The sequence below is a fragment of the Chenopodium album genome, chromosome 20 (genome assembly GCF_948465745.1).
Source record: "Chenopodium album chromosome 20, dcCheAlbu1.1, whole genome shotgun sequence".
Lineage (NCBI taxonomy): Eukaryota > Viridiplantae > Streptophyta > Magnoliopsida > Caryophyllales > Amaranthaceae > Chenopodium > Chenopodium album.
Window position 1 is genome coordinate 35,026,822 of NC_137853.1, and position 11,405 is coordinate 35,038,226.

An 11,405-nucleotide genomic window follows, 5' to 3' on the forward strand; every position below is an offset into this window, starting at 1 on the left:
GTTTAGCAATAGATATTGTATGTACTTATTTTGATTATTTATATCTATGATTATATATTCTCAGGAATCTCATGCTATTTTTTCTAATTTTGAGGAAGTTTTTTTTTTTTAAACTCATGGTATTTTTTCTAATTTTGAGGAAGTTAAATTGGTAAAGTAAGGACTTAGGAGCTAATTTTACTAAACATCCTTTTATCATCAAAATTTTCAAAGTAATCCTAAAACCCGTTCATACAACGTATTCCCTAATATATATTGCAAATTTCATTAGAATAAATATATCGTGTACAAATTAAAGACTCCTTGTACGTTTACAGTATTTAATAATTAGTGGAATTCATCAACCTTAAACCTCATCATTATCTCATCAAAGGATAAAGACAGAAAAAAAAAATGGAATTTTAAAAGTTATTAAATAATGACATTTTCTTATTTGTGTTGTAAACGTGTTGATTATAAGGGTCAAGCAACCATATACATAAATATTTGTGAGCATTTAAGTTTACATAACATTTTCTACTTTAATTTGCACTTATCTACTCATTTAAGGGCAAAAGAAAATAGTCTTAATTTTACTATAAATTACTTGAGTATTATTTCTTATGTGAAAAATAAAATTAGATTGTTTAGGTTTACTTAGGGTTTTTTGACATCATTTATTGACTTAAATTACCCTCCAAGAAGAAGAAAAACATGAGTGGAAGAGGTTGCCTTATCCAATTCCCTTCCATGGAAAAAACAACAGAAAAGTATTACACATTTCAACACCAAAGTAAACAACTAAACATCTTTATTATTTCTGAAAAAAATGGTTGAGGCTGTCATGAGTTTCACCTTATCCAAGCCCATATCTCTTCATTGTTCTTCACTCCACCCACTAAATTCAAACACAATTAACAATAATTCTGCTAAATTGCTGGTAATTTAATCATATCCCCCTCTTTGTAAAATAGTTCTTAATCACCACCATTATTAATTAACATCTATTTATGTTTAATTTGCAGCTTAAACAATGTTCAATCTCCAAATTTGGCAATGGGCTATGTCACCAGGTAAACAGATGTCAATTATTTATATATACTTTTATAAAGATTTGGACTTTAACTTCATATTTTGATTATAAATTAATCTAATTAATTGCAAATTATATGTTAATTGGATTTAAGGTTGAAAAAAGTGGAAGAGGCTATGTTGGTAAAGTAAATGCTTTGCCAGACTTGCCTTTAATGGCAGTCTTAGTTCAGCATGCTGAAGGACAAAGAGACCTCATAACTCACAAATCAATTTGGCACTTAAGTGATAATGCCATCAAAAATGTTTGTAAGTACTTTAGGTTATATTAATTCACTTGCTCAAATGTTTTTTATTTCAATTTTTAGACATACATACAATTGCTCAATGTTAACATAATCTAATTTTCTTGTTTCTAATAACATAATGTTTGAATTTTGCTTTGGATGCTAGACACTTTTTATGTCATGTTCACTTGTTGGGGATGTTGTTTCTTTGGAGCTACTAAAGTAAGTACTTTCTATATTTCTTTATCCCATAGCTAGGCAATTTTACTTTAATGGTTAGGAGCTGAGTTATGATACGAAATAAAAATAAGGGTAGTTTTATTACTCGTAACATATAAAGCTTAGGTCATGTTCTGTTCAATATGAAAATGGGGATCTAGCGTAAACGTGTTAACATCACTTATTGTTTATAGTTTATGATCATGTGGAGTTGTGGATTGACGTGTGCAGGATCCATACTATGATTCGGAGCAATACAGGGGAGATGGAGGCGATGGAACTGGGCACTGGGTCTATGAGAAGGTAACATATATACTCATATCAATTTTTTTATTTAATTATTATTTTTCGTTAGTATTTTTTAGGTTCTTGTCTAGATTAACTTAGTAATTGATCAATATACACATTATTGAAAGAATAACTTAGTGAGAGTGCGTGAACGAAAGATCAGGTGGTTAGAGCTTCCTTCCCAGTTCTCATAAATAGTGGAATTGATTCTCATCATCCATCTTTGTGACTCTCTAAACATACACACACACCAAAAAAATAACTTGGTATTTTGTTAGTTTGAATTATATTCTCAATCTTCAAATTAAGGTTGTGCTCTATTCAATATTTTAAATACTACCTCCGTTACAGGTTATGTGCAACGATTAGACACTTTCCCTCTCTGCTTTATGTCAAATCATTGCACATAACCTGTAATAGAGGTAGTATTGTAAGTTATTTTGCCAAAATTAATATACTCTGTAGATATATAATACGGAGTATAAGTTCAAATACAGTCATAGGTGTAGACGCAATCAGTTCAACTAAGCTCAATTCAGATTATTATCAAATTGTTAAAGATACTTTTTATTTCATTGGAATTGTAACCGTTACAATTGGCACAATATAGTAGACAAAAGGTAATACTCGAAGATAACTAGCTAGGATTGCTCAATGCATGTGTGGTCCAAACGACATCAGATCAAATTGCAAATTGAGCCATTTTTAATGATTTCGTATTTTCGTGTAATTTGCAAATTGTGAATTGAAAATTGTGGTATAGTATAAATTTTGGCCAAATAGAATTTTGCAACGTTATAGCCTACAGGTGAGATAACAAATTGCAAATTGAGTCCTTTTTAATGATTTCGTGCAATTTGAAAGTGGTATAGTTCAAAATTTGGCCAAATAGAATTTTTCAACCTTATCATCATACTTTGCCAAAAAATTTCATTGAATGTGGTTTAAGGCTCAATTACATGCGAAACATATTAGACCATAAATTATTTTACAAAAATAACACGTTGAAAAATCTTTTTAGGATTAAACTACAAACCACACGTATCATGTAATAACCACAAACCACAACTATCATGCAATTAAACCACAAACTAACCTTACCAACCAATTGGTTGTTGGTGTAGCGGTGATTGGGATTGCACTTGGTAGGAAGAACCCGTATCCGATCCCTAGCAATAACAATTGGGAGAGGACTGGAAACTAACCATCCATAACAGATCCTCGAATCCGGATTAGCCCAAAAAGGTGAACCGGGTGGAACATCCAAAAAAAAAAAAAAAATCTAACCTTACCATACCAAATCATATAATATGTTTTTTTTTTTTTTTTTGAAAGGGTCCATATAATATGGTTTGATTTAATTTTTGTAGGGGTTTTTAAGATGAATTATTAAATACAAAGTATAAGAAGAATTGAGAAGGAGACTGAAAACAAACTAAGGGCCTGTTCTCATTGACTGAGCTGAGCTGACGTGAACTGAACTGAACTTATTAGAGTTAAATTGAACTGAACTGAATATTTTATAAGAGAAAGATATTAGGAGCTAAACTAACTGAACTTATTAGAGCTGAACTGAAAATAATCGTATGAGAACAAGCCCTAAGTAGATCAAGTTTACTTTAGTAAGCGAGTATGTGTAAAGTTAAAAGTTATGTTAGAAAAAACATTTAATAAATCATTGCAATATCAATATATTAAGTGTTGCAACATTAGGCGACCCCCATTCATCTTGTAGATAAACAAGCAAAGTTTATCTAGTGGCTGTTTTGTTATTTTTGTCAACAGTGGTGTAGACAGGTCATATGACACTTGGAGTAATATGTCCAGTCATATGTTATGATGTGCAGCGCATATAAACAGAATGACAATGTTTGCAATTCGTTTATTCACATTGCTTACTCCGTCAAAATTTTGGCAGCTTACCTTTTTAATACTTTCACCTTTTTTTTTAAATAGAAATACTTTCACCATTTAATTTCCATTTCCACTTTCCAAATGTACTTAGTAGGTGAGTACAATTGGTGCATTTATAAAATTCTACAGAGTATACATAATTTATGGCAATTAAAAAGTACGAAGTACTATTTAGATAACTTATGTTTATAATGTACCACTAGAGAGTCAGCTTTTTCTACAAGTTGGTAAAAAGTACCATTACACTCATAATAGTCTACAAAAAGTACTATTCAGACAACTTATACTTTAGTGGTACATTATACATGCATAATGGTACATGATGATACAATGGGCTTGTTTGGTAAATGGCTTTTCATTGGCTTTTTAGTTGGCTTTTGGCTTTTGGCTTTTTCATTTGGTCAAACATCCAAAATTTGTGTTTGGTAAATGGCTTTTTCAGCCAGCTGAAAAGCTGGCTTTTAAGCCAAAATGAAAAAGCTACTTGGAGTAGTTTTGGGCTTTTGGCTACCTAAGTTACTAATAACATCAAACAGCCAATTTTACCAAACATATTTTTAGACTAATAAAAAGTCAAACAGCCAACAAAAAAGCCAATACAAACAGCCAGTCAAACCAGCCAATCAAACCAGCCAACAGCCAACAGCCAACAACCAATTGCCAAACAAGGCCAATATAATGTACTACTAGAGAATCAGCTTTTTCTAGAAAAAATTGAATCAGCGGAAATTACTTTCTTACCCTCCTATTTACATAGCTCGCCCATAGGTGTTATGCGCCCAGACTCACTCAATTTATGGTAAATTAGTTAAATGATGTTGGAAACTTCCTTTTTTTTATTTTTTTTTAATTTCTTGCACCATTTATATGTTAATTTGACATATATATATATATATTAATAATTATTAAAGAGTAGTACAAGTATCTAACATATAAACATGATTATGTAATATATTATTAGATTTGTTACAATGTCTACTGTTATAATATAACTAGTTTTGTGCCCTGTGCAATGCCCGAGTTGTTTATTGAATTTTAACATAAATTTTTAATCTATATATCAAATTTTAAAATATATCATTCATATAAAATTAGTTAGAAATTGATGTGCTTTTGTGACGATTTGCTATCTAGTAGACATGTAATGACTAATAATAATGTTCTTTGGAATGTTCGATTTAATACATTATTAAAAAGAATTTAAAAAAAATAAATTAAATAATGTTCAAAGCTCGTTGAGTTGACCATAACCCAAAACTTTGGATAAAAGTTGAACATTTCTTGACTCGTAACCTGAAGTGACCCAATCCAAGATACTCATGATCTGACCCTAATTGAGAGGGCTACATAGTAAATCTATTAGATTGTGATGTATTATTTTAACCGATTAATATATATTATAAGTGGATGTTTTACGCTTTGAACTACTTCCTTCTCTTCAAAAAATGTTTTGATATAAAAAATAAATTTATATGATAACTTTTTAGAATTATAATCTAATAATTTTTTTTGAATAAAATTATAATTCAATTTGCACATCTGGTATTTTATCGAAAATAAAACTCTAAACTAACAATTAACTAATCATGTGATGCCACGTGTCCCAAAAACTTGTTATTTTAGGTTAGTAACCGATTAGGGCCTATTTTGAGCGAATACACCCCAAAGTTGGAATTATTTAATAATAATCGAAAGTTGGGATTATTTAAAGCGAATACGTGAAAGTTGAGATTATTTTTAACAAATTTTTCTTATTTTTATAGATGTTAGATAGATTGTTAATAATTTCTTTTTTCTAAAACTTCATATAGTAATAAGTCATAGATAATTGAATATTGTGAATTATTAATACATATTTATTTATATGGAGTATTGTGTTTTAAATAATTTTATGCATTGTGATACATGGATGAAAATAATAGAATAGTTATTGGTATCAGTAAATGATTTAACAATAACATTTTAAAAAATTAAAATAACAAAAAAAAAAAAAAATCAAACTTAGAGACAAAAATAATTGAATATAATAATGTGAAAAGGTTAATGTTGTTTTATGGATAAATTTATGTAGTTGATTCTTTTTTATAATTGGAATAGTTTTGTAAAGAAGGATCGAACCCTCAACCTCTTAAAAGAATGATAACAATTAGTTTCACCATTTAAGCCAATTATAAAGTATGTTATTAATATGTAAAAAAATTTGTATAAGTGAAAACCACAGGGTATAATAAAAATATATTCAAAGAATAACTTAAGTTTGGTTTGACAATGGCAATTACAATTTTAAAAAGCCTTTTTAAATTATCAATTGCACGTCTACAATAGTAGCATCTCGGGGAAATGCCCGGGCTACTCACTAGTTGTTATTGATTATTAGTGATTAGCTCGGGAGTTGCCTTGGGTTGCTACTGTCATAGACGAGCAATCGATAAATTTTTAAAAGGCTTTTCAAAACTGCAATTGTCATTGTCAAACCAAAATTAAATTATTCTTTGAATATTTTTTTTATTGTACCCTGTGGTGTGCAGTTATATAGTATTTATACATATTAATAACATAGTTGATAATCGGCTTGGATGATTAAACAATCAACTTTGTTATAAGAGTTTGTGGGTTCAAACCTCAACTTTTTATTCCCCTCCTTCATAGAAGAAAATTCTTGACCAAATTATTAGTTGTCTAACAAATTACTTCCATAGTTTTTTGTTTTTTTTTTTTTTTTTTTTTTAAAAAAAAAAAAGAAAAAAATAATAAGAAAAAAAATAATAAAAATAAAATAAAATTACTTCTATGATTGATTTATGATCCAACATATTTATGATCCAACATATTACGTAGTACTACGTATTCCCCAACAGCAATTGTCGGTAAAACATAACTGAATAGTGAAATAGTCCTAACTACTAAGCATAAACTTGTATGACGGCGTTTGACAATTGTTAAATTTATTAACAATCGTTTGAGGATGCGTCATGATGTAGAATGCATTTGTTTCTGATGATGCCTTCCTACATGGCAGTACTTCTAAAAATAAAAAAGTAAATGTACCACAATACCCCTAAAATAAGGAAGGAAATGTCATTTAAACCCCTTGATAAACAAGATATGTTTATCTTGTAGATGAACTTGTATTTTACATAACTATATGACTTGAAGATGACATGTATGCATATTAAAAGTATATCTAGATATAGAAGCACGTGCACCCACACCCACACATACACAGATTAATAGAACATGGTTGTTAACAACTAATATGATAATAAGCGAGCAACAATGAGATTGAATTGATCTCAATACTTATTTGCAATTGATTCATCAACATAATTAAGGTGGAAGCCTCTCAAAGGAATTCAAATTAGTATGAACCACTATACTTACAATTACATGTCATGAGATTAATTAATTGTTGGCATGCATGTTAATAATGTTTGAAAACATGATAATGCAGCAAGAAGACATAGAAGAATCTGCAAGAGCGGCTTTATGGCGTGAGGAGCTAATTGAAGAAATTGAACAAAAAGTTGGTGGCTTGCGAGAGTTGGAGGATGCTGGTCGCAAAGAAGAGCTCCTTAAATGATATAGTCATTGATTTATACAATACTCATTAATGAATCTTTTGTGCATAATATATCCTTTTATTCTCATATATAAATAAGATCATATCACAATGTTACATACGTATATAAAATTTCGAAAAAATACAAGTTAATCTATTTGATTGACGAAATTTGTCAATGAAAAAGGTATAACCGATAATGACATGACTTAGTTGGGGATAAATATTTAATTTATGTATATTGGTCTGATTGATCGAGTTAGAGTACATGCCACAATACTGACAAATTAAACAATGTTACTTGGATCTGAAATATGAAGCTTAAATGTTTTGCATTTTTCCACGACAAACATCTACCCTTTTAGGTTAACCATTTCCCTTAATTATATTATAGCCGCTAGGGTTTCGAGGGTTGGGTGAGGGTCGACCAACGATTTTAAGGGGAAGAAAAGTGTTTTCTAGGGTTTATGCATGGGTGGTGGAAGGTTTTCCGGGGAGAAGAGATATTTTCGAGGGGAGAGATCGGGGAGGTGTGACGGGTTCCGGCGAGAAGTAGGGGAGGTGCAGTGAGTTCTAGCGAGGTGACTTGGTCCGCAACGAGGTAGCTAGGCGAGTTCCGGCGAGCAGAATGGTGGTGGTATTAGTGGGTGAGGAAATGGAATGGAAAAGTCTAGGGGGTGTGGGGAATAAGGTAGACTAATTTAGGTAAACTCAAAAATAAAAATGGGTAAAAGAAATGAAAAAAATGACAAACAAACAAAAACAAAGGGAATGATATCAGTTCATTTTCATTCCCTTTAATTATTAACCCCAACCTATGTGTCCAGTGTCCTGTTTTAGTGAATGGTGCAACCTTTAATACTATCAATACTAGGTTGGAGGGGTTAGACGTAACTTGTTGATGGAACCGAATATCTATTTTCAATGGCAGTTGGACTCAATTGATTATTGATTAATTTACTCCATTCATTAAGACATGAAATTCTCCACGCAAGTCTTTCTAAACAGTTTGTTACGGAGTAAGAAGTTAGGATATTGTGTTTAATGTCTCTAATATCCATGAAGATAGGTACAATTGTACTATTGAAGAAACTATTAATGATTGCAATAAATTTGATCTTCATACCGGACGTGTTTTTCCTAGTATTATAATTGATTAATTATTGTAGTAGGGATTTATCTTGTTTTAATTAAAGATAAGAATAAAAAAAATAAAATAAAAAAAAAAGTTAAAGATAAGAATCACAAAAATAATTTATTTATTATATAAAAAAAAATTAATAAATTAATTAATTATTAATATTATAAAACAAAAATCCAAAATTTATAAATTTTAAAAAAATAATTTTCGCAAATGTATACTTCTAATATTTTTTAAGTATTTATTGAGACGAATTGAATAAATTAGACAAGATGACACACAATTTTATAAACCATAATTTTTGTACTCTATATATATTATATTAAAACTAATTATTTAAAGTCTCTTAAAAAAATACTTTATACGAAGTACTCCGCATTAAATAGGATTTCACTAGTAGAATAAACTAAAAACGCACCAAGGGAATAAAAATGGTGCTTTAAACAAACCGCCAATTTCCTTAAAATTTAAAATTGCTAATACAATGGGCACCGGTAAAAAAAAATAAAAATAAATTAATAAATATGTAAATAAAAACTGGTATATTTTCCTATTAAAAGGCACCATTTTTTAATGAATCGGTGCCCTTTACCTTTTTTCTATTTTTTTTCAATTTTACCCTCAATTCTTCAATTTAGGGCAAATCATATGTAAAACAATATTTTTAGGAAATAAAATGCCCATGTACTATTCATAAGAGTTTTGTAAACTTTTTATAATGTTGGGATTAAATAGGTCAGGTTAGAGTTCAGAACCCAACACGAGTCAACTCACCTAAGAAAATAACCAATAATTTATGTAATCACTGATTATCTTTTTGAATGACGCTACGTTTTTAAAAAATTGTAACTCAATAACACAAATCGGACATGAAAAAAGTGGATCAGTGTTGAAGGATCTCGATACTTGATTATACGAGTCGGCACAATACAACATACTATGTATCTAATTAAACAGGTCGTTAGATAAGTGGTCATTCTCCTTCACCAGTATATCTTTAAACATAAACATGAACACGAACACGAGACACTTTACAATTGTGTGGTCTCTCTAACTCAAATACATTGAAAAGCAACGTGTTAAAATGCACCTATAGTGCCCCTCAATAATAAAAACAGAAGAGACCCATCCAAATTATAAATGTATACAACTAGAGGTATGAATCGCAGTATCCTCACATGCTCCCACAATGTCATAATGGTGTATTAATTGTCGTTGAAGATTGTAGAAACTTGTATTACAACAATTCTGTTCCATTAGGCAAAGGCTACATATACACTTTTATTCACTTAGGGCCTGTTCACATTTACTTAATTTCAGTTCAATTCAGCTCCGATTAGTTCAGTTCAGTTTAGCTCCTAATTTCCTTCTCTCATAAATTATTCATTTTAGCTCAGATCAATTCAGTTCAGTTCAATTCAATTCAGCTCCAATCAGTTTAGTTCAGTTCAGTCCAGTTCAGCTTTAATCAGTTCAGTTCAGTAAATGTGAACAGGCCCTTAGACGTGTTCATCCGGACACCGGTAGACCATTCGGTCTCCGAGTAGAAATTTAAAAACCGGTTTTTGGTTCGATTAGGTACAAAATCCCTTAGTAGTTGGTCATGGATCAAGCCAGTTTTATTTGTTTGAAATTTTACCTTCAATATGCTATAAATACGTTTATATTATGAGCTACAAAGTATGTTATATTAGACATTCAAAATAGGCATTAAACAATAATTTGATTGTAACTATTTTTTCATGATAATGTAATACAAATTATTAAAAACATAGCTAGGAAAAAAAAAATTTAATATCAATTTTATGGTTCTGGTCTAGTCCTGTCCAAGAAAAACTAATTCGGTCTCTGAATCTTGAATTTGAAATTTCTAATATTCAGTCTATTCCGGCCTTAATTAGACGGATGAATAGCCCTACTAAGGCCATGTTTACTTCACCTTATTTTTACTTATTTCAGAAAAAATAATTTAGATTAAATCAGTTCCGAATGAAAAAATAAGTTCTTCAGATTAGACCAGAAAATTAGTTCTGACACACTTTATCATTTTATGTGCGGTGTTTTATCGCTAAGGGTTTGTTTTTTTCACCTTATTTTCACTTATTTTAGGTGTAATAAGTTAAGTTAAGTTCAGTTAAGTTTAGATAAGTTCAGATCAGGTTTAATCAGTTCTGATAAGGGTTACCTAAGTACAATAAGTTTTAATAAGTACAACTAAAATAAGTTTTAATAAGTTCTAATAAATTTAGATAAGTTCAGATTAGTTCAGATAAGTTGAAAATTAGGTGAATAGAGCGCACCCTAAATATCTTTCATTTGTAATGAAAAATTTATAAAAACTACATATTAATAGTCTTTTATCCGAGCAACGCTCGGATATTTACTGAAAAAATATTTTTTATAAATTACTCTAATTTTGTTTGTTTATAGGTTTTTTATACACATATTATGTAATTATTTCAAAGTACATAATTATTAAAAGTGTTTTTTTTATATAATATAAGAGTTATTATAGGAAAATTTCTTTATTTTTATAAATGAAAGAAGATTAAGATAACCAAATTATTTTTTATAACAAAAATAACCAAATTATCTCATATATTGTACCAAACTTGTTTTTTAAAAAAAAAAAAAAATTGTAAAAAAAAAAGTTTGGGTGGGAAAATTATTTTTACTGATATGAACTTAAAATAATTAACTGAATTGAAATTATTTTTGCTGAACTGAAATTATTTTTTATTTACTGATTTTCAATTATAATTCGTTTTTAAGAAACCTAAATTTTACTTAACTGAACTTATTTTTACTGAAATGAAATTATTGTAACTGAACTGAAATTAATTTTTACCGAACTGGACTTATTTTTACTGAATTGAAATTATTTTTACTTAATATTATTTTTATAGGTGAAGTGAATAGAGCCTAACACTAGAAAAAAGGGAAGGAGTATACTCATAAAAACTAATAAGAAGTATTACTCCCTCCG

At 29.4% G+C, this 11,405-nt stretch overlaps 1 protein-coding gene across 1 annotated transcript; it reads left to right on the plus strand.

Moving 5' to 3' along the window:
• The first annotated feature begins 759 nt into the window (after positions 1–759).
• LOC145597656 (photosynthetic NDH subunit of subcomplex B 4, chloroplastic-like) lies at positions 760–7,435 on the plus strand. Its single transcript, XM_081653874.1, has 6 exons — positions 760–919; positions 1,005–1,052; positions 1,167–1,320; positions 1,465–1,520; positions 1,749–1,820; positions 7,171–7,435. Exons 1-6 carry the CDS (start codon positions 809–811, stop codon positions 7,297–7,299), a joined length of 570 nt encoding a protein of 189 aa, XP_081510000.1. The 5' UTR covers positions 760–808; the 3' UTR covers positions 7,300–7,435.
• Positions 7,436–11,405: the final 3,970 nt, after the last annotated feature.

Excerpts from the sequence above, each read along its gene's own strand:
- LOC145597656 (XM_081653874.1), top strand. The coding sequence starts at position 809 with ATGGTTGAGGCTGTCATGAGTTTCACCTTATCCAAGCCCATATCTCTT. Across the intron at positions 1,053-1,166 it reads GCAATGGGCTATGTCACCAG|GTTGAAAAAAGTGGAAGAGG; the intron begins GTAAACAGATGT and ends ATTGGATTTAAG. Across the intron at positions 1,821-7,170 it reads GGCACTGGGTCTATGAGAAG|CAAGAAGACATAGAAGAATC; the intron begins GTAACATATATA and ends ATGATAATGCAG.